At 35.5% G+C, this 22,844-nt stretch overlaps 2 protein-coding genes and 1 pseudogene across 2 annotated transcripts; all 3 read left to right on the forward strand.

Moving 5' to 3' along the window:
- The first annotated feature begins 614 nt into the window (after positions 1-614).
- LOC113776510 lies at positions 615-1,924 on the forward strand (annotated as a pseudogene).
- A 2,202-nt stretch (positions 1,925-4,126) lies between these two features.
- Positions 4,127-11,758, forward strand: LOC113776508 (zeatin O-glucosyltransferase-like). The gene is made up of 2 exons (XM_027321691.1): positions 4,127-4,324; positions 10,290-11,758. The coding sequence occupies exons 1-2, from the start codon at positions 4,130-4,132 to the stop codon at positions 11,646-11,648; spliced, it is 1,554 nt and encodes a 517-aa protein (XP_027177492.1). The 5' UTR covers positions 4,127-4,129; the 3' UTR covers positions 11,649-11,758.
- Positions 11,759-15,554: 3,796 nt separating this feature from the next.
- On the forward strand, positions 15,555-17,226 carry LOC113776509 (zeatin O-xylosyltransferase-like). Its single transcript, XM_027321692.1, has one exon. It carries the CDS (start codon positions 15,668-15,670, stop codon positions 17,102-17,104), a length of 1,437 nt encoding a protein of 478 aa, XP_027177493.1. The 5' UTR covers positions 15,555-15,667; the 3' UTR covers positions 17,105-17,226.
- Positions 17,227-22,844: the final 5,618 nt, after the last annotated feature.

The following is a 22,844-nucleotide window of genomic DNA, read 5'->3' on the forward strand; positions in this document are numbered from 1 at the left end:
ACATAAAATAAATAAATAAAAATTTCCAAATAAAACTCACCTCATTTCTATACACAAAATAAATAAATGAAAACTTCCAAATACAACTTAGCTTATTCCTATGCACAAAATAAATAAATAAAAATAACATTTAACCATAGGGGGATTTTTTGTAGGTTAGTTTAACCATATGAAGTTTCTTCGTAAGTTAATTTAATAGGATAGTTATTAGATGGTCTTTTATTGCTTATATATATATTAGGGTAATTGTGTCATTTCGTCTCCTTCCATTAGTTTTGACAATTTCCATTGCTATTTCAAATTAGCTCAAATCATGAGGGGTAAAAAATATATGATTTGAAATCATAAGGGGTTTTTCTCTAGGTTAACTTAACCATATGGGGCTTTTTGTATTTTACCCTTCAAAAAAATTAAAAATAAAAGGACCCTATAGCTGTCATCATACACCTTACATAATCAAAGCAATTCTAACAAGCTGAAAAAATAGAGAGCTTTCTAACATTTCCAATTCCCAAACCTTTCCAATGGCCATAATTTAACATTCTACAGCCCACTGCCAAAACCAAAACCAAAACCAAAACCAAAATGGTAGTATTCAAGAAATTCATGAAGTAACCGTGGTCATGGTTCCCCTTCCAGCACAAGGCCATGTCAACTAGCTCCTCCATCTCTCCCGCCTCATCTCCTCCCATGATATACTTGTTCACTATGTTGGCTCGGCCTCTCACAACCGCCAGGCAAAGGTTGGCGTCCACGGTTGGGATCCTCTTGCCATTTCCAACATCCATTTCCATGAATTTCCATCCCTTCTTATGAAACTACCCCTCCCGACACAAATGCCACAACAAAATCTCCCACACAACTCATCCCAGCGTTCAACGCATCGATCAAACTCCGCTAGCCAGTTTACGCACTTCTGCAACAACTTTCTGGCACAACAAGAAGATTGGTAGTTATTTATGACTCTCTGATGCCATATGTCATCCAGGATGTGGGTTTAATCCTGAACGCAGAGGCCTACTGCTTTCAAAGCGTCTCAGCCTTCACTGTCTACGCATTTGTTTGGGAACAAGAAGGGAAACCTGGAATATCCGAGCCTGAACTACTCAAACCTCTCGAAGATCTTCCAACACTTGAAAGCTGCTTCCCCCAATAGCTGATAGATTTTGTAAAATTGCAACATGATAACAAGCCAATTACCTCTGGTTCCTTGTTCAATACTTGTAGTATAGAGGGTCCATACCTTGACCTCCTTGCAAAATCCAGAATAACTGACTCAGACAAGCAGAAAAACTCAAAGAAGAGACACTATTGCCTGGATTGGCTGGACAAACTCGGTCATTTTCATTTCCTTTGGTTCAACAACTTCAATATCAGACGAAGAAGCCGAGGAGATCGCAATTGGACTAGACAGAAGCGGGCAAAAATTTATATGGGTACTGAGGGATGCAGACAAAGGAGCTGTCTTCCAGGGAGAAGATAGGATCATAGGAGAGCTCGGTTGCCTGAAGGATTCGAAAACAGAATTGAAGGAAGAGGAATAGTTGTGAGGGATTGGGCTCCCCAACTGGAGATTCTTGGACATTCATCAACTGGTGGATTCATGAGTCAATGCGGATGGAACTCGTGCATGGAAAGCATTAGCATGGGAGTACCCGTGGCAGCATGGCCCATGCATTCTGACCAGCCCAGAACGCGCTACTACTGGAAAAGGTGCTCAAAATTGGTCTAATAGTAAGGGATTGGTCGAAGCAGACTGAACTTGTGACATCCATAACTGTTGAAAATGCTGTGAGAAGATTGATGGATTCAGCTGAAGGAGAAGAGAGCCAAACTATTGACCAAAGCTGTGAAGGATTCTGTTATGGAAGGTGGTGTTAGTCGCTTGGAGATGGATTCTTTCATTGCTCATATCCGCAGGTAGACTTTCAGCTCATCCAAATCGTTACGTTCTTCAACCAGCAGGAATTTTGAGTAATAAAAATTGTAACTTATTAAGTCAATTGCAATGAAATTTTCAGTAAAACTGCGGCTGACCAGCTTCCTAATAGTATTAATTTCGATTAATGAGACACTTAGCTCTTCTTATTCGATACTCCACATGATTCAAAATATAAAGAAACAGAAAGCATCATCAGTCCTAGGTAGAAGCACTTTAATGTTTGTGTCTTGGCCTTCTCCTAGTCCTACGTAAGTTGTTAATTTGATGAACTTATTTTATTCCGTCATTATCTTTAATGCTGATTTTGGGAAAACATTGTGAAAAATATTTATTTTTTAAATTGGTTGAAGAAGAATAGTCAGAATGAGTCGACTTTTCTTTGGGTAAAAAAACAGAAAAATGGGCCCATATGGTTATCATTGAATCTGGGGGACGTACAATTGTATTGAATCCGATTCCTCGATTACTATATTTGTTATAATATTTAGTATACAATCACATTACATCATTATATCGAATATATATATACATATATATTATTCATTTATATTAATATTTTTAAGAAATACAACGATGTAGTGTATTGTGCTCCAAAAAAATATAAAACAACTGCATAGAGCTGGATGAAAGCACAATCGCATCATTCCCAGGTCAGGTATCATTCCTCTATGTTGAGGTGAGCTGTGAACTTGATAACATACGGTTCTGATCGAGCAAAGCCACAAAAATTGGTCCCGCAATATTTAGTTCGTGAAGATTGGACCATAAAATTTATCATGAAAAGTCAGATGGATTTTGGGTGTTAAAAACGAGATTAGAAAAAAGGATCTCGTGAGAATTTGTTATTCCTATAGGTTGTTGAATCGAAGCAAGATAAATAGAGATTTAATCAATGGTAAAACTATACAATTGTGAATAGTTATCCTAAAGCTCAAAATTTATTAGTATGGCAAGGAGTGATGGAAAAAAAATGTTTAAAATTAAGTGGTTTAAGTGAAATTCGGGTAGGGGTTTCAGCTAGTCGCCCATCAGAAGAAACATAGGAAACGAAGAAAAAGTTGTTCTTAAAAATTATGCTCATGTTAACGAGTGAGAAATTGTATATGAGATTTTATTTTCATTCTCAAGTGTCTCACATGTTCTAGGACGATATTTGATTGAAGAAAAGTCAAATTGGGGCAATTTACAGTGACGAGTCTATACTTTTGTTTGCTGTGGTAGATAAGTTTTGATGAAGACAATTGATTAGAAGTACTGACATTGACTTTGATGTGGTTGAAAGTTTAATTTACCTTTTTCTATGTTTAAGGTGATAAAGAGTGGAAGATTTTTTATTTTTTTTCCTTTTAAGGGTAAGAGGTGAAGAATTTATGACTATGAAAGAGGAAAGTGACACTCTGTTTGGATTGCTTGTTTTTCAAAAAATAAAATATTCAAATATAATATTATAATAATATATAAATATATAAATCTCAAAAAAATCTCAAAAGTTTTTTTTGATATACATTGATACCTTAAAATTTTTCAAAAACACACCCAAAAACGGTTAATCCAAACAGAAATACGCGCTCATTCAACTAGCAACTTTTTTCTCTTTTGATCTTTGAGAGATGTTGTAAGCCTGCCTACCCTTGGCGCTTTCATGGACAATCCAATGGCACACACCCCTATCCTATTATTAACATCATATTTTCACTCTTTAATGGTTTCGAAATTTAACTTGAAAAAAGTTAAACCACTTGCGAGAGAATTCAATTAAGTGACAAAATACAAGAGATAATAAATAGAAGCTCATGAGTTTAAAATCACTCTACTTTTCTTTTATACGCTTCCCAAATTACTTACTTTCCTTTTATCCACTGAATCTACTATCTTATCCTATTCTTCACTCGTAATAACAAGATTTTACAAAACAGAAGAAAGTGGAAAAGCCAAATTACATTTCGAACAGCTATTTTTTGTTTTACACCCGTCACTCATATCGAGAAGATTCCATCAATTTATGACACACATTTGGGGAGGGCCTGCTACAACAATGTCACTTTCGCATTTATCTCCCACAATAATGGATTGAGTACGGGGCTCATTTTCTTCAAACCCGCAAGACTTGGATGAATTGGTAAATGTTGCCCCGCAACATTATTACACATCCGAAGAGTTACCAGCCACAGATTCTAACTCCGATTAATGACCCTAGCTTCCATCTTACAGGACCGAACGAGCAAATCAATTCTAACGAGCGGACAAAATAAAAGAGCTTTCCAAAATTTCCCAGTTCCAATTATCTTTCCAGTGGCTATGGATGATCATTCAAGAGTTCAAAGCCAATACCAAAGGCCAGTTGGTATTATTCGAGAAACCCATGAAGTGACTGTGGTCATAGTTCCCCTTCCAGCACAAGGCCATCTCAACCAGCTCCTCCATCTCTCCCGCCTCATCTCCTCCTATGATATACCTGTTCACTATGTCGGCACGGCCTCTCACATCCGCCAGGCAAAGGTTCGCGTCCACGGTTGGGATCCTCTTGCCATTTCCAACATCCATTTCCATGAATTTTCCATCCCTTCTTGTGAAACTCCTCCTCCCAACCCAAATGCCCCAACAAAATTTCCCACACAACTCATCCCAGTGTTCAACACATCGATCAAATTCCGCGAGCCAGTTTACGCACTTCTGCAACAACTTTCTGGCACATCAAGAAGATTGGTAGTTATTTATGACTCTCTGATGGCATATGTCATCCAGGATGTGGGTTTAATCCCGAACGCAGAGTCCTACTGCTCTCCGGGCACCTCAGCCTTCACTGTATACTCGTTTGTCTGGGAACAAGAATGGAAACCTGGACTATCCGAGCCCGAACTACTCCAACCACTCGATGATCTTCCAACATGGGAAAGCTGCTTCCCCCAAGAGATGACTGACTTTGCAAAATTGCAACAGGATTTTAAGCCAATTAGCTCTGGCTACCTGTTCAACACTTGTAGAGCTATAGAGGGTCCATACCTTGACCTCCATGTTAAATCCGAAATAACCGACTCAGACAAGCAATGGGCTATTGGACCCTTCAATCCAGTTGAGATGAATGGGCAGAAAAACTCGGAAAAGAGACACTATTGCCTGGATTGGCTGGACAAACAAGCGCCAAATTCGGTCATTTTCATTTCTTTTGGTTCAACAACTTCGGTGTCTGATGAAGAAGCCAAGGAGATCGCAACTGGATTAGATAAAAGTGGGCAAAAATTCATATGGGTACTGAGGGATGCAGATAAAGGAGATGTCTTCCAGGGAGAAGATAGGAGAGCTCAGCTGCCAAAAGGATTTGAAGAGAGAGTTGAAGGAAGAGGAATTGTTGTGAGGGATTGGGCGCCCCAACTGGCGATTCTTGGACATTCATCAACAGGTGGATTCATGAGTCATTGCGGATGGAACTCGTGCATAGAAAGCATTAGCATGGGAGTACCCGTGGCAGCATGGCCTATGCATTCTGACCAGCCCCGAAACGCGATACTACTGGAAAAGGTGCTCAAGATTGGTCTAAAGGTAAGGGATTGGTCGAAGCAGAATGAACTTGTAACATCCATAACTGTTGAAAATGCTGTGAGAAGATTGATGGATTCAGCTGAAGGAGAAAAGATGAGGCAAAGAGCCAAACTATTGACCAAAGCTGTGAAGGATTCTGTTATGGAAGGTGGTGATAGTCGCTTGGAGATGGATTCTTTCATTGCTCATATTCGTAGGTAGACTTTTAGTTCATCCGTATCGTTACGTTCTTCAATCAGCAGGAATTCTGAGTAATAAAAATTGTAACTTGTTAAATTAAATCAATTGCAATGAAATTTTCAGTAAACTGCTGCTGACCAGCTTTCTAATAGTACTAATTTCGATTAATCAGACACTTGGCTCTTCTTATTCCATGATCCTCACTTGTTCACCACATGATTCAAAATATAAAGAAATACAAAACATCATCAGTCCTAGGTAGAAGGCACTTTAATGTTTGTGTTTTGGCCTTCTCCTAGTCCTACGTACGTTGTTACTTTGATGAACTTATTTTATTCCGTCATTATCTGGAAATTGTCATCCAACAGGTCAGGATGGACGAAATGCAGTCTTTACAAGACCACATGCATCTAGTGGTCGGACAATTTGGTTTATTAAATTTAAAAATGTTGTTTCATTGTAATTTCCTAGCTATTAAAAGATATAAATCCTATATCCGCATGAAGACTTTTATGTTGCCAAAAGGAATTTGGCTCTCTATCATTCATGAAAAGAAGTACCCCAAAAACCAACCCAATTGCCTTTTCTTACGCTGCAAGTTCTTGAGACTTTCGGTCTTCAACTTCTCGACATCTTTAGACGGTGGCAGAGCCACATGCATTCTGACCACTCCCTCAATAGAAACTGTAAAATAATCTGTAAAAAATTTAAAATTTTTTGTCTCGCTCTTGCTCCTTGTGAATTTTGATAGTATTCCTTCTAACCCTCAGACTGTGCCCCAAAAGTATTAAAATTTTTAAAACTACCTTCAATATTTCCACAATGAAACATTTGAACCAAAATATATGATAGGATGTTATCTTTTTCCTTTCTTACATATGTTATTTACTTAATATTGAACTTTTCTTAATGTTAAATCACATGAATTACAAGTGAACCAAGTAATCATTTCATGGTTCGATTGCATACAAAATATTCACTTTCTAGACGTATTAGAATTTAAATATTGTATTCTAATGCTTAATTTTAATTACTATACCATTTTATACGATCAGAATAACCTAGCAAACGAAAAATCACGAGCTATTGATTTTTTGTTCAATTTTTGTAACATTGGTTATTGAACAAATTAGCCTGCTTGTATAATGAATATACAATGTTCTAAAATCTACAAATCAATACATTGTAAGTTTAAACTAATACTATTGTACACCTAAACAAAGATCCTGGCTCTGCCACTGTCTTTAGAGCTAAAGTTGATAAATGTCAAAATTTTGAGAAATGGGAATCTTAGAAAACAAACAGGCAATTAAAGTGATGAACATGCTCTTTGGAGATGAAAACAGAGCTTGGCACGATAGTCCGCTGGACGTTTTGTCTTTTTCCAACCAAAAATAATCAAACCTAATTCATCCAGCATAAATGTAATCTGGCAGTTTTCAATTCATCAAAGAAATGTTACATCATTCAATCTTTGTTGGATACGAAATAAACAAGAAAAGTAATATTTTTTTCATGTTTTCTTGTCATTGCATGGCTAGTCGTATATTGCGGGCTTCCACTGACAAAGCAATTTCCAATCTTGAAGATATCATTGTGACGGAACTTACTAAAAAAAACTACTTCCACAACCTTCTGGACTTATTAGTTGCTTTGTCTTAAGATCAACGTTGAAATAGGGATTAAAATATCCATTGCAGGAGCGGAATTCAACAAGAAATAGTTGTCCAGTACAAGACGAAGATGCAACTAACAATTAGGTTTTGGTCAATGTTATTAAACTCGGATTGGATAGCGACTTGGCTAAACTACTGGGTCAGGGGTCAATTTGTCGGATCGGTTGGACCGTTCTCAAAAATCCACCGACATCAACATGATTGCATAATTATTTTATATTTTTATAAGTTTCAGAAATATTGAAATTAAGTTTTTGGTTATATTCGGCCAATCATAGAAAATTTTCCAAAAATGTTAGAATTGCAATCAAATATACACCTAATAATTATATATAAAAAAGTAAGTTCATGGCTAAAATATGTCCATTCATCAAAATTATTTGAAAAACTAAATTAAATAAATTAATGCAAGTTGAAATCACTGATGCAAAATTGATAAGATCATAGGGATGGAAACATTTTGATTTAGAGATCATTCAGGAAAGCGAGTGATTTTCGTACTTACACTAAGTGGGTGGCGTTTCATTATTCCTATTAATAAATGAATGTGTTACAAATTAGGTAACTCAAATTATGTTTGGGGAAAAGAGGAAAGAAAAGTATGAGAATTGGGTCAACCAGTCGAACCGGATCACTGATTTAACCGATTTTTTACGGTTTTGACTGATTTTTTATCAAAGCGGTTTTGCGCTATAAACCAACTCGAAAAAAAAACAAAGGCCGGTTCATGTTAATGATTGGTCTGGTGAAAATTCGGGTAGGGGTTCAGCTAGTCGCTCATCAGAAGAAACATAGGAAAAGAAGAAAAAGTTGTTCTTAAATATTATGCTCATGTTAACGATTGAGAAATTGTATATGAGATTTTATTTGCATTCTCAAGTGTCTCACATGTTCTAGGACGATATTTGATTGAAGGAAAGTCAAATTGGGGCAATTTACAGTCACGAGTCTATACTTTTGTTTGCTGTGGTAGATAAGTTTTGATGAAGACAATTTATTAGAAGTATTGATATTGACTTTGATATGGATGAAAGTTTAATTTATCTTTTTCTTTGTGTAGGGTGATAAAAGATGGAAAAAAAATTTCTTTTAAGAGTAAAGAGTGAAGAATTTATTATTTGTGACTATGAAAGAGGAAACCCACATATTGGTGGGGAAAGCATATGAGAATAGTTTAATATCTCTATAGCGGAGTGGAATTTGCAAAATACGTGCTCATTCAACTAGCAACTTTTTCTCTTTTGATCTTTGAGGTATGTTGTAAGCCTACCCTTGGCGCTCTCATGGACAATCCAATAGCACACGCCCCTGTCCTATTATAACGTCATATTTTCACTCTTTAATGGTTTCGAAGTTTAACGTGAAAAAAGTTAAACGACTTTCAAGAAAATTGAATTAGATGATAAGATATATGAGATCGTAAATAAGAAGTTATGAGTTCAAAACCGTCCTACTTTTCTTTTATATACTTTCCAATTTACATTTCGATAGCTATTTTTTCTTTTAACAAGAAATTTATGACACAAATTTGGGCAGGGTCACTTTCGCATTGATCTCCCCTGTGCCACAATAATGAGATTGAGTACGGGGTTCATTTTCTTCAAACGCACAAGACTTGGATGAATTGGAAAAGTGTTGGACCGCAACATTAGGGATATTATCACTTTATTCCCTTAAACTATATTACTATTATCAATTTACTTCCTAACGTTATCTTTTAGTCACTTTACCCCTATAAGTAATTCAACTCAATATGTTAAGAAAATTTGGACAAAAAAGCCCTTTTATTTTATAGCATTACTATATTATTATTATCAGTTTATTCATTTGAATTATAGTGATACAATCACTTTAGTTCCTAACATTATTTTTTAGGCATTTTACCTCATCATTAATCTAACTAGTATGGTCAAAAAATTTTAAATATATTTATCCTTTTTATATATAAGTAAAAAAAAAGTTGGAATGGTTATTCTTCCTTTTTTTCACTTTAAGAGATCAAAAAACATAAAAATAAAAATGTTTTCTCAAATTTCTTTTTTCACTTATTAATACTAGGAAAAGAAAAAAAAGATAGGAAAGAAGGAGACAAAAAATTAGATTTTGCAAAAAAAAAAAGAAAATAAAGAAAAGTCTGACATTATTATTTTACTTTAAGGTTGTCGAGATTAGAATTGAAATTTGATGGTAAACAAAAAAGTGAAATAATTTTAAAATAATAAAAGTATTTAGTTCTTTCCTATTTGTATTTTTTAAAAAAAGAATTGAGCTTTCTCTCTCCCTCTCCCCCTCCCCCTCTCCATCTTTCTATTTTTTTCAATATTAATAAGATTGCTAAGAATAAAGAAATTAATACTTTGACGTTTTTTCTTGATACTAAAAAAAAGAAGAGTCACTCTAAATTTTTTATTATTTTTATTATGCAAAGAGGATGTATTTTTTTCTAAAGTTTTTTAACTTACCATGTTGGTTTAATGGTAGGATAAATTACCTAAAAAATAACTCAAGGGGGTAAATTGATAATGAGACTATATTTTATGGGAGTAAAGTGATAATAATTTGAAATGTTAAACATGTCTTTTCACTTTAATTAACAAACTCCGTTAAATTTAGCCGTTAGTCTTGGGGTAAAGTGACTGAAAGATAATGGTAAGGGGAGAAATTGATAGTAGCGTCAAACGTTAAAGGGTTAAAGTGATAATAATCCGCAACATTATTACACATCCGAAGAGTTACCGGCAACAGTTCTAACTCCGATTAACAACTCTCCCAAGCTTCCATCTTACACTTATAAGAGCAAACGACCAAAGCAATTCTAACAAGCTGACAAAATAAAAGAGCTTTCCAAAATTTCCAGTTCCAAAATCTTTCCAATGGCCATGGATGATCATTCAAGAGTCCAAAGCCCAGTTGGTATTATTCGAGAAACTCATGAAGTGACTGTGGTCATGGTTCCCCTTCCAGCACAGGGCCATCTCAACCAGCTCCTCCATCTCTCCCGCCTCATCTCCTCCTATGATATACCTGTTCACTATGTCGGCACGGCCTCTCACATCCACCAGGCAAAGGTTCGGGTCCACGGTTGGGATCCTCTTGCCATTTCCAACATCCATTTCCATGAATTTTCCATCCCTTCTTATGAAACTCCTCCTCCCGACCCAAATGCCCCAACAAAATTTCCCACACAACTCATCCCAGTGTTCAACACATCGATCAAACTCCGCGAGCCAGTTTACGCACTTCTGCAACAACTTTCTGGCACAACAAGAAGATTGGTAGTTACTTATGACTCTCTGATGGCATATGTCATCCAGGATGTGGGTTTAATCCCGAACGCAGAGTCCTACTGCTTTCTGGGCGCCTCAGCCTTCACTATATACTCGTTTGTTTGGGAACAAGAAGGGAAACCCGAACTATCCGAGCCTGAACTACAAGAACCACTCCAAGATCTTCCAACATGGGAAAGCTGCTTCCCCCAACAGATGGCTGACTTTGCAAAATTGCAACAGGATTTTAAGCCAATTAGCTCTGGCTACCTGTTCAACACTTGTAGAGCTATAGAGGGTCCATACCTTGATCTCCATGTCAAATCCAGACTAACCGACTCAGACAAGCAATGGGCAATTGGTCCCTTCAATCCAGTTGAGATAGATGGGCAAAAAAACTCGGAAACGAGACACTATTGCCTGGATTGGCTGGACAAACAAGCACCAAACTCGGTCATTTTTATTTCCTTCGGTTCAACAACCTCAGTAGCAGATGAAGAAGCCAAGGAGATCGCAACTGGATTAGATAAAAGTGGGCAAAAATTCATATGGGTACTGAGGGATGCAGATAAAGGAGATGTCTTCCAGGGAGAAGATAGGAGAGCTCAGCTGCCAGAAGGATTTGAAGAGAGAATCGAAGGAAGGGGAATTGTTGTGAGGGATTGGGCGCCCCAACTGGAGATTCTTGGACATTCATCAACAGGTGGATTCATGAGTCACTGCGGATGGAACTCGTGCATAGAAAGCATTAGCATGGGAGTACCCGTGGCAGCATGGCCTATGCATTCTGACCAGCCCAGAAACGCGATACTACTGGAAAAGGTGCTCAAGATTGGTCTAATAATAAGGGATTGGTCGAAGCAGAATGAACTTGTGACATCCATAACTGTTGAAAATGCTGTGAGAAGATTGATGGATTCAGCTGAAGGAGAAGAGATGAGGCAAAGAGCCAGAGAATTGAGCAAAGCTGTCAAGGGATCTGTTATGGAAGGTGGTCTTAGTCGCTTGGAGATGGATTCTTTCATTGCTCATATTCGTAGGTAGATTTTCAGTTCATCCAAATCGTTAGGTTCTTCAATCAGCAGGAATTCTGAGTAATAAAATTGTAACTTATTAAGTTCAATCAATTGCAATGAGATTTTCGTTATACTGCAGCTGATCAGCTTTCTAATAGTATTAATTTCGATTAATCAGACACTTGGCTCTCCTGATTCCATAGTCCTCACTTGTTCAAAATCTGTGTAGTCACCATATGATTTGATTCAAAGTATAAAGAAAAATAAAACATCAGTCCTAGGTAGAAGCACTTTAATGTTTGTTTTTTGGTCTTCTCCTAGTCCTAGGTACAGATTCGTTGCTATTAATTTGATGAATTTATTTTATTCCGTCATTATCAGGAAAATGTCATCCAACAGGTCAGCATGGAAGAAATGCAGTCTTTCAAAAACCACCAGCGTCTAATCGACGTGCAATTTGGTTTCTTTGTAATTTCCTAGCTACTAAAAGACATAAATCCTATAACTACATGTTGACTTTTATGTTCCAGAAAGGAATTTGGCTTCTTTAGGGGAAAAAATAAAAAAGGAAGAAATGCTCATAGAATTTTGATTTTCAATGACTAGACAAAGTAGTAGGACAAGAAGCTTTTCATTTTTGCTGTAAATTGGCTGGGCCATGTGTGTTCTCTATCACTCATGAAAAGGAAGCACCATAAAAAACAATCAAATTGCCTTTTCTGACACTATAAGTTTTTGAGAATTCCGGTCCACAACTTCTCAACATCTCTATACAGTGGCAGAGCTTAGAAAACAAACAGGCAATTAAAGTGATGAACATGCTCTTTGGAGATGAAAACAGAGCTTGGCACGATAGTCCGCTGGACATTTTGTCTTTGTCCAACCAAAAATAATCAAACCTAATTCATCCAGCAAAAATGTAATTTGGCAGTTTTCAATTCATCAAAGGAACGTTACATTATTCAATCTTTATTGGATACGAAATAAACAAGAAAAGTAATATTTTTGTCATGTTTTATTGTCCTTGTATGGCTAAGTCGTCTATTGCGGGCTTCCACCGACAAAGCAATTTCCAATCTTGAAGATGTAACGGAACTTACTAAAAAATACTAATTCCACAACCTTCTGGACTTATTAGGTGCTTTGTCTTAAGATCAACGTTGAAAGAGGTATTAAAATATCTATTGCAGGAGTGGAATTCAACAAGAAATAGTTGTCCAGCATAAGACGAAGATGCAACTGACAATCAGGTTTTGGTCAATGTTATTAAACTCGGATTGGATAGCGACTTGGCTAAACTACAGGGTCAGGGGTCAATTGGTCGGATCGATTGGACAGTTCTCAAGAACCCGTTAACGTCAACATGATGTCATAATTATTTATATTTTTATAAGTTTCAGAAATATTGAAATTAAGTTTTTGGTTATATTCGGCCAATCATAGAAAATTTTCCAAAAATGTTAGAATTGCAATCAAATATACACCTAATAATTATATATAAAAATGTAAGTTCATGGCTAAAATATGTTCATTCATCAAAATTATTTGAAAAACTAAATTCAAACAAATTAATACAAGTTGGAATCACTGATGCTAAATTGATAAGATCATAGGGATGGAAACTTTTTGATTTAGAGATCATTCAGGAAAGCGAGTGATTTTGGTATTTACATTAAATGGGTGGCATTTTTTTATTCCTATTAATAAATGAATGTGTTACAAATTAGATAACTCAAATTATGTTTGGGGAAAAGAGGAAAGAAAAGTTTGAAAATCGGGTCAATCAGTCGAATCGGATCACTGATTTAACCGATTTTTTACGGTTTTGACTGATTTTTTATCAAAGCGGTTTTGCGCTATAAACTAACACGAAAAAAAAAAAGCCGGTTCATGTTAACGATTGGCTTGGTGAAAATTCGGGTAGGGATTTCAGCTAGTCGCCCATCAGAAGAAACATAGGAAAAGAAGAAAAAGTTGTTCTTAAATATTATGCTCATGTTAACGATTGAGAAATTGTATATGAGATTTTATTTTCATTCTCAAGCGTCTAACATGTTCTAGGACGATATTTGATTGAAGAAAAGTCAAATTGGGGCAATTTACAGTCACGAGTCTATACTTTTGTTTGCTGTGGTAGATAAGTTTTGATGAAGACAATTTATTAGAAGTACTGATGTTGACTTTGATATGGTTGAAAGTTTAATTTATCTTTTTCTTTGTATAGGGTGATAAAAGATGGAAAAAAAAAATTTCCTTTTAAGAGTAAAGAGTGAAGAATTTATTATTTGTGACTATGAAAGAGGAAACCCACATATTGGTGGGGAAAGCATATGAGAATAGTTTAATATCTCAATAGCGGAGTGGAATTTGCAAAATACGTGCTCATTCAACCAGCAACTTTTTCTCTTTTGATCTTTGAGGGATGTTGTAAGCCTACCCTTGGCGCTCTCATGGACAATCCAATGGCACAGACCCCTATCCTATTACTAACGTCATATTTTCTCTCTTTAATGGTTTCGAAGTTTAACGTGAAAAAAGTTAAACGATTTTCGAAAAAATTGGATTAGATGATAAAATATATGAGATCGTAAATAGGAAGTCATGAGTTCAAAACCGCCCTAGTTTTCTTTTATACACTTCCCAAATTACATTTCGATAGCTATTTTTTCTTTTAACAAGAAGATTCCATCAATTTATGACACAAATTTGGGGAGGGTCACTTTCGCATTGATCTCCCCTGTGCCCAATAATGAGATTGAGTACGGGGTTCATTTTCTTCAAACGCATAAGACTTGGATGAATTGGAAAAGTGTTGGGCCGCAACATTAGGGTTATTATAACTTTATTCTCTTAAACTATATCACTACTATTAATTTACCCCCTAACATTATCTTTTAGTCACTTTACATGTTAAGAAATTTTGGACAAAAATACCCTTTTATTTTATAGCATTACTATATTGTTATTATCACTTTATTCGTTTGGATTATAGTGATACAATTACTTTAGTTCCTAATATTATTAGACATTTTACCTCATCATTAATCTAACTAGTATAGTAAAAAAATTTTAAATATATTTACCCTTTTTATATATAATTATAAATAAAAAGTTGGAATGGTTATTCTTTCTTTTTTTCACTTTAAGAGATCAAAAAACATAAAAATAAAAAGGTTTTATCAAATTTCTTTTTTTTTCACTTATTAATACTAGGAAAAGAAAAGAGATAGGAAAGAAGGAGACAAAAAATTAGATTTTGTAAAAAAAAAAAAAAGAAAATACTGAAAAGTCTAATATTATCATATTACTTTAAGGTTATCGAGATTAAAATTAGAATTTGATGATAAATAAAAAAGTGAAATAATTTTAAAATAATAAAAGTATGTAGTTCTTTCTTATTTGTAATTTTTTAAAAAAAGAATTGAACTCTCTCTCTCTCCCTCTCCCCTTCCCCCTTCCCTCCCCCTCTCCATCTTTCTATTTTTTTTTAATATTAATAAGATTGTTAAGAAGAAAGAAATTAATACTTTGACTTTTTTTCTTGATACTAAAAAGAAGAAGAGTCACTCTAAATTTTTTATTATTTTTATTTTGCAAAGAGGAGGGTATTTTCTTTTAAAGTTTTTTAACTTGCCAAGTTAATTTAATGGTAGGATAAATTGCTTAAAAAATAACTCTATGGGATAAATTGATAATGAAACTATCGTTTATGGGGGTAAAGTGATAATAATTTTAAGGGTTAAACATGTCTTTTCACTTTAATTAACAAACTCCGTTAAATTTGACCATTAGTCTTGGGGATAAAGTGACTAAAAGATAATGTTAAGGGAGAAATTGATAGTAGCACCAAAAGTTAAGGGGATAAAGTGATAATATCCCACAACATTCTTACACATCCGAAGAGTTAGCAGCAACAGATTCTAACTCCGATTAATGACTCTCCTTAGCTTCCATCTTACACCTTATAAGAGCAAACGACCAAAGCAATTCTAACAAGCTGACAAAATAAAAGAGCTTTCCAAAATTTCCAATTCCAAAATCTTTCCAATGGCCATGGATGATCATTCAAGAGTCCAAAGCCCATTTGGTATTATTCGAGAAACTCATGAAGTGACTGTGGTCATGGTTCCCCTTCCAGCACAGGGCCATCTCAACCAGCTCCTCCATCTCTCCCGCCTCATCTCCTCCTATGATATACCTGTTCACTATGTTGGCACGGCCTCTCACAACCGCCAGGCAAAGGTTCGCGTCCACGGTTGGGATCCTCTTGCCATTTCCAACATCCATTTCCACGAATTTTCCATCCCTTCTTATGAAACTCCTCCTCCGGATCCAAACGCCCCAACAAAATATCCCATACAACTCATCCCAGCGTTCAATGCATCGATCAAACTCCGTGAGCCAGTTTACGCACTTCTGCAACAACTTTCTGGAACAACAAGAAGATTGGTAGTTATTTATGACTTTCTGATGCCATATGTCATCCAGGATGTGCGTTTAATCCCGAACGCAGAGTCCTACTGCTTTCCAACCTCCTCAGCCTTCGCTATATACTCGTTTGTTTGGGAACAAGAAGGGAAACCTGAACTATCCCAGCCCGAACTACTCGAACCACTCGAAGATCTTCCAACATGGGAAAGTTGCTTCCCCCAAGAGCTGACTGACTTCGTAAAATTTCAAAATGATTTTAAGCCAATTAGCTCTGGCTACCTGTTCAACAGCTGTAGAGCTATAGAGGGTCCATACCTTGACCTCCATGTTAAATCCAAAATAACCGATTCAGACAAGCAATGGGCTATTGGACCCTTCAATCCAGTTGAGATGAATGGGCAGAAAAACTCGGAAAAGAGACACTATTGCCTGGATTGGCTGGACAAACAAGAGCCAGATTCGGTCATTTTCATTTCTTTTGGTTCAACAACTTCGGTGTCTGATGAAGAAGCCAAGGAGATTGCAACTGGATTAGATAAAAGTGGGCAAAATTTCATATGGGTACTGAGGGATGCAGATAAAGGAGACGTCTTCCAGGGAGAAGATAGGAGAGCTCAGCTGCCAGAAGGATTTGAAGAGAGAATTGAAGGAAGGGGAATTGTTGTGAGCGATTGGGCGCCCCAACTGGAGATTCTTGGACATTCATCAACAGGTGGATTCATGAGTCATTGCGGATGGAACTCGTGCATAGAAAGCATTAGCATGGGAGTACCCGTGGCAGCATGGCCTATGCATTCTGACCAGCCCACAAACGCGATACTACTGGAAAAGGTGCTCAAGATTGGTCTAATAATAAGGGATTGGTCGAAGCAGAATGAACTTGTGACATCCATAACTGTTGAAAATGCTGTAAGAAGATTGATGGATTCAGCTGAAGGAGAAGAGATGAGGCAAAGAGCCAGAGAATTGAGCAAAGCTGTCAAGGGTTCTGTTATGGAAGGTGGTGTTAGTCGCTTGGAGATGGATTCTTTCATTTCTCACATTCGTAGGTAGACTTTCAGCTCATCCAAATCCTTATGCTCTTTAATCTGCAGGAATTCTGAGTAATAAAATTGTAACTTATTAAGTTCAATCAATTGCAATGAGATTTTCATTATACTGCTGCTGATCAGCTTTCTAATAGTATTAATTTCGATTAATCAGACACTTGGCTCTCCTGATTCCATAGTCCTCACTTGTTCAAAATCTGTGTAGTCACCATATGATTTGATTCAAAGTATAAAGAAAAATAAAACATCAGTCCTAGCCTCCTAGGTAGAAGCACTTCAATGTTTGTTTTTTGGTCTTCTCCTAGTCCTAGGTACAGATTCGTTGTTATTAATTTGATGAATTTATTTTCCGTCATTATCAGGAAAATGTCATCCAACAGGTCAGCATTGAAGAAATGCAGTCTTTCAAAAACCACCAGCGTCTAATCGACATGCAATTTGGTTTCTTTGTAATTTCCTAGCTACTAAAAGACATAAATCCTATAATCACATGCTGACTTTTATGTTCCCGAAAGGAATTTGGCTTCTTTAGGGAAAAAAAAAGGAAGAAATGCTCATACAATTTTGATTTTCAATAATTAGACAAAGTAGTAAGACAAGAAGCTTTTCGTTTTTGCTGTAAATTGGCATGTGTGCTCTCTATCATTCATGAAAAGGAAGTACCCCAAAAAACAACCAAATTGCCTTTTCTGACGCTATAAGTTTTTGAGGATTTTGGTCCACAACTTCTCAACATCTCTAGACAGTGGCAGAGCCAAATTCAGACCACCCTCTCAATTTTTTAGCAACTGTGAAGTAATCTGTAAAAATTTTAGAAATTTTAATATTGTCTCACCCCTCCTCGTCCTGAATTTCGATAGTAATTCCTCTAACCCTGAGATAAAATATTGAAATTTCTTACAACTATCCTCAATATCTCCCCAATGGAACATTGAACTAAAACATACAATAGGATGTTATCTTTTTCCTTTCTTATAAGGGTAAATTATATTTTACCCCCCTGTAATTTAGCATTTTTTACATAACCCCCATGTGGTTTCAAAAGCTATACGTAATCCTCTCATGGTTTGGATTAAAGTGTCAAAGTGACGGAAATAGTCATTCATCACGGAACTTCTAAAAATGTCGAAATTACCCTTATAAATACATGACACACTAACTCCATATGATTTTTATATTTTACCATATAACCCCCTTATGATTTAATACTTTACCATATAACCCCCTTATAATTTTCAAAATATACACATAACCCCCTTTGGTTAATAAATAATTTTCAACTTTACATAAGGGTATTTTTGACATTTTAGGTGACTCCGTTACCAATGATCATTCTCGTCACATTGACACTTTAATCCAAACCATGAGGGGGTTATGTATAGCGAGTTAATCACATTTAATCCCCTTAAGGTATACCTAATTTCTCAATTTACCCCCTAACCTTTAATTTTGCTCACTTAACCCCCTATAGGACAAAATTGCCCTTACATAATTTTGACTTTTCATTTACCTTATTTTCCTTTCTTTTATTTCTTTTTCTCTTTCTTCTTTATTTAATTCTTCATCTTTCCCACAAAAATTTTCACCTTAATGATTGAAATTGAAAAAGAGGAATTGCAGAGATCTATTTTCTCCTTAAATGATTAAAAAATATTCAAATCACTTTCCTAAAATATAATTTTTTTAACCTTTCAATTCTTTTAATTTTGGGTTTTCCTCTTTCCTTTCTAGTTTCTCATTTTATTCCCAAGAAAATATCTTAAGATGAAATTGTGACCTGATTAATAATCGTACAAAAATTAGTTTTTGATGCAAAAATTAGTTTAATAATCATACAAAAATTGTGACCTAATTAATTGAAATTTGTGACACGTGATATCATACAAAAAAATAAAATTAGTTTTTGATGCCTTTTAAACCTTCACCCAGAAATATGCAATTACAAACTTAAAACAAACATTTTCGTTGAAATGAAATTTTCTATTGGGAAGGATGAAAGAGAAAAGAAAAAGAAAAAGAAATAAAAGAAAGGAAAACAATTTCATCTTATGATATTTTCTTGAGAATAAAATGAGAAACTAGAAAGGAAAGAGGAAAACTCAAAATTAAAAGAATTGAAAGGCTAAAAAAATTGTATTTTAGGAAAGTGATTTGAATATTTTTTTTAAATCATTTAAGAAGAAGATAGATCTCTGCAATTTCTCTTTTTTAATTTCAATCATTAAGGTGAAGATTTTTGTGGGAAAGAGGAAGAATTAAATAAAGAAGAAGAGAAAAAGAAATAAAAGAAAGGAAAACAAGGTAAATAAAAAGTCAAAATAATGTAATGGCAATTTTGTCCTATAGGGGGTTAAGTGAGCAAAATTAAAGGTTAGGGGGTAAATTGAGAAATGAAGTATACCTTAAGGGGATTAAATGTGATTAACCCTGTGTATAGCTTTTGAAACCATAGGGGGGTTATATAAAAAACTTTAAACCACAGGGGGATAAAGTGGAATTTGCCCTTCTTATAAATGTTAGTTACTTAATATTGAACTATTTTGAATGTTAAATCACGTGAATTATGAGTGAACGTAATAGTCATTTAATAGTTCGATCGTGTACAAAATATTCACTTACTTCACATATTAGAACTGAGATATTGTATTCTAATGCCTAAATTTGATTACTGTACCATTTCATACCGTTAAAATGACCTGGCAAATGGTAAATCACGATTTGTCAATATTTTGTGACATTGATTATATAACAAATTAGTGTACTTTTGTAATGAATGTATAGTGTTCTAAAAATCTACAAATCAGTACATTGTAAGTTTAAATTAATATTACTGTACACCCTGAATAAAGATCTTGACTCCGCCACTTTCTTTAGAAGTTGCAGCTGATAAATATCAAAATTTTGAGAAACGGGATTCTACAATCAGGTTTTGGTCTTTCGCCGTAGAAAGACAAAAGGGTTCAATGTTCAAATCAAGGTGTATCTCGGACTAAAGTTCACTAATAATGCATGATCAGCCACTAGTTTTTCAAGCATTTAGAGAGTACTGAATACGTTAGTGCAATATGGTGGTGCTTTTTCTTTATTATTTTTCCGATGTCCTTTTTCTTTAATGCTGATTTTGGGAAAACATGGTGAAAATTCTTTGTTGTTTAAATTGATTGAAGAAGAGTAGTCAGAATGAGTCCACTTTCTTTGGGTAGAAAAAACAGAAAAATGGGTACATATGTTTATATATCATAATTGAATATGGGCAGGCACAGTTGTATTGTGTCCTATTCTTTGATCATTGTATTTGTTCTAACATTAGATGTAAAATCATGTTACACTATTGTATCAAATGTATATGAAATATTTTATTTACGTACACTAACATTTTTACAAATACAAAAATATAACATAAGCACAACAACCGTATAGGATCAGATAAAAGCACAACCGCAACTATCCCAATCCTGTTATCATTCAATCTACGTAGAGGTGTACCTGATAACATAAAGTTCTTCTTTTAAGTATTGCTTTTTCAATTTTAATCACTTGCCGTTTAAAGGAAAAAAAAATTAATCACCTGAGATTTCTGTACAGACTCCTGACTGCGTATCGTACCCTACGTTAAGGAAACCAGTCCTGTCGTTCACAATTTCTCCTGCTGTTCCATTGTCATTATCTACCATCACATTTTATAACCTGATCGCTTCGAATAAAAAAGAAAAGTTTTTCAGTTGGAAGTTTTATTATTCACTTGGTTTTCCAGGCAATAGGACTACATTAATTTGTTTAGTAGTTTCATCTCCCAGTTTTAAAATCGGGTTGTTTCTTTTTGGGCTTCAAGAATCAGTTTGCTTGCTGTAAAGCTCATATGCGCATGGAATACCTAATGCAATTCTTTGATGATTGAAAATTCCATGTGTCTAATCAAAATTAACTTCGACTAATCAGACACTTTGCTCTTGTGATTCGACACTCCTCACTTGTTCAAAATCTGTGTAGTCCACCATATGATTCAAAGTATAAAGAAACATAAAACATCAGTCCTAGGTACGTAGAATGTGACAGCCCCACTTCCCCCTTAGGCGAATCAGAGGGTTCGGCGAGCCGCCTGCCCAACTCTCGCCGGGACTCAGTCGTTCCCTCACACAAATCAGAAATAGAACCACAAGAAAGAGCAAAACGAGGATCCAAAACTTAAAACAAAACTTATATACATTGCTATCTCAGAAAGAAGTACAACCGTCGAGAATACAAAAGTTCTCAAGTCACCATACAACCAGCCAGTGCCAAGCACTAGGGCGAGAACCAAAATAAAACCAAAACTAGACCCATCCAGTCTATACAGAGCTCTCGTCCTTGCTCGCATTCCCCTGTTAAGGAAAACAAAACTAAAGGGATGAGCTAAAAGTTCAGTGAGGTTCCGAACATAGAATCAAGTCATAAATCAAACGATAAGTCAAGAAACAGTTACAACATTTACAATAAACCATACATGAAAAGGATACGTTCGTTCGTTCATTCGTTCGTTCGTTCGTTCTCCTGTCATTCCCCTTTTCTTCATTCATTTGAAAATGCATTTTTCGTTTATACATAAAACCCTCGTTCGTTCGTTCGTTCATTTCATTCACCCTCTCCTGGACATTGGTCAGGCTCCACCAACCTCCACCAACCTACAAGGTAATACTCGAGTATACCAAACGTTCACCCAGGTCACCATATCACCCGACCGAGTCCGCTTCTGACTCGAGTCGATCGGTAACAAGGGGCAGGGCCCAATTCAGCCAAAAGGCTTACATTCATGCGCAACTAGCATTTAATCATTTAATCATTGAAAATTTCACATTTATTTAAGTCGAGTGCGATAAAGTACACACTCGCCTAGAAAACTCGTTTTAGCTAATCATTGAAAGCGTTTAACATGTTATCAGTCATATATACAAGTCATATAATCAAGAAACATAACAAACAAGGAACACTCACCGAATTATGCAAAATAACGTCCAAAATGTCCTATCGGATCTTACCCTCAGTCACCGAGAAAACCTATGATTCAACGAGAAAGAATATTACTATTCATCTAGCAAAACAAGTAAGTGGAATCAAGGAACTCGACTAGTTACGAGTAAAACGGATAAAAGTGACTTTAAAGTGAAAAACAACCATTTGGATCTGTGGACGGAAATAACTAGGGTGTCATAAACTAAACTCAAAGGGTTATAACAGTTTCAATGGAAAACACTTGAATCAAAATCAAGTCGGAATCCAACTAGATAGGCTCAGAAATATTATTTTTCGGAATCGTGTATGTGGTTCAAAATCGATATACCTTCAAGTAGGTATTATAGCCTACATGTTTTGACTGAGAAAACCTTAGGTCATACCTCTATATTTTGGTATGAAGTAGTGAATAAACATTTGAAGGTTCAAATGGAAAAGGTATCATGTTTTAAGATGGAAAACGGTCATAGGATTTGCCAAACGAAAAATAGATAAGTTTAAATAGAAACTTAGCCCTCGAGCAAAAATTTGGGCAGCACGCCCTTTGTATTTTTCTATTTCCAGCCATTTATGGCTTCATTATTTTTCTCATCCAGTCCCAAAGTCACACACAAAATAAGTTCATTCAATAGCCGTTCAGTAAGCTCCAAGTAGTACAAGTACAATTCAAGCTAGAGAAAAGTCCGGAAATGAAAGTTAAGCTCTAACCATAAAAACAGTTTTTGACATCATTTTGCGGTTTTGGCACCATTGGC

Source organism: Coffea eugenioides, chromosome 6 (genome assembly GCF_003713205.1).
Source record: "Coffea eugenioides isolate CCC68of chromosome 6, Ceug_1.0, whole genome shotgun sequence".
Taxonomy (NCBI): Eukaryota; Viridiplantae; Streptophyta; class Magnoliopsida; order Gentianales; family Rubiaceae; genus Coffea; species Coffea eugenioides.

What these genes read in the sequence shown, in the direction of transcription:
- LOC113776508 (XM_027321691.1), top strand. Translation starts at nt 4,130, where the DNA reads ATGACCCTAGCTTCCATCTTACAGGACCGAACGAGCAAATCAATTCTA. An exon ending in ATGAAGTGACTGTGGTCATA is followed by an intron (nt 4,325 to 10,289) that starts GTTCCCCTTCCA and finishes ACTGTGGTCATG; the next exon opens with GTTCCCCTTCCAGCACAGGG.
- LOC113776509 (XM_027321692.1), top strand. Translation starts at nt 15,668, where the DNA reads ATGGCCATGGATGATCATTCAAGAGTCCAAAGCCCATTTGGTATTATT.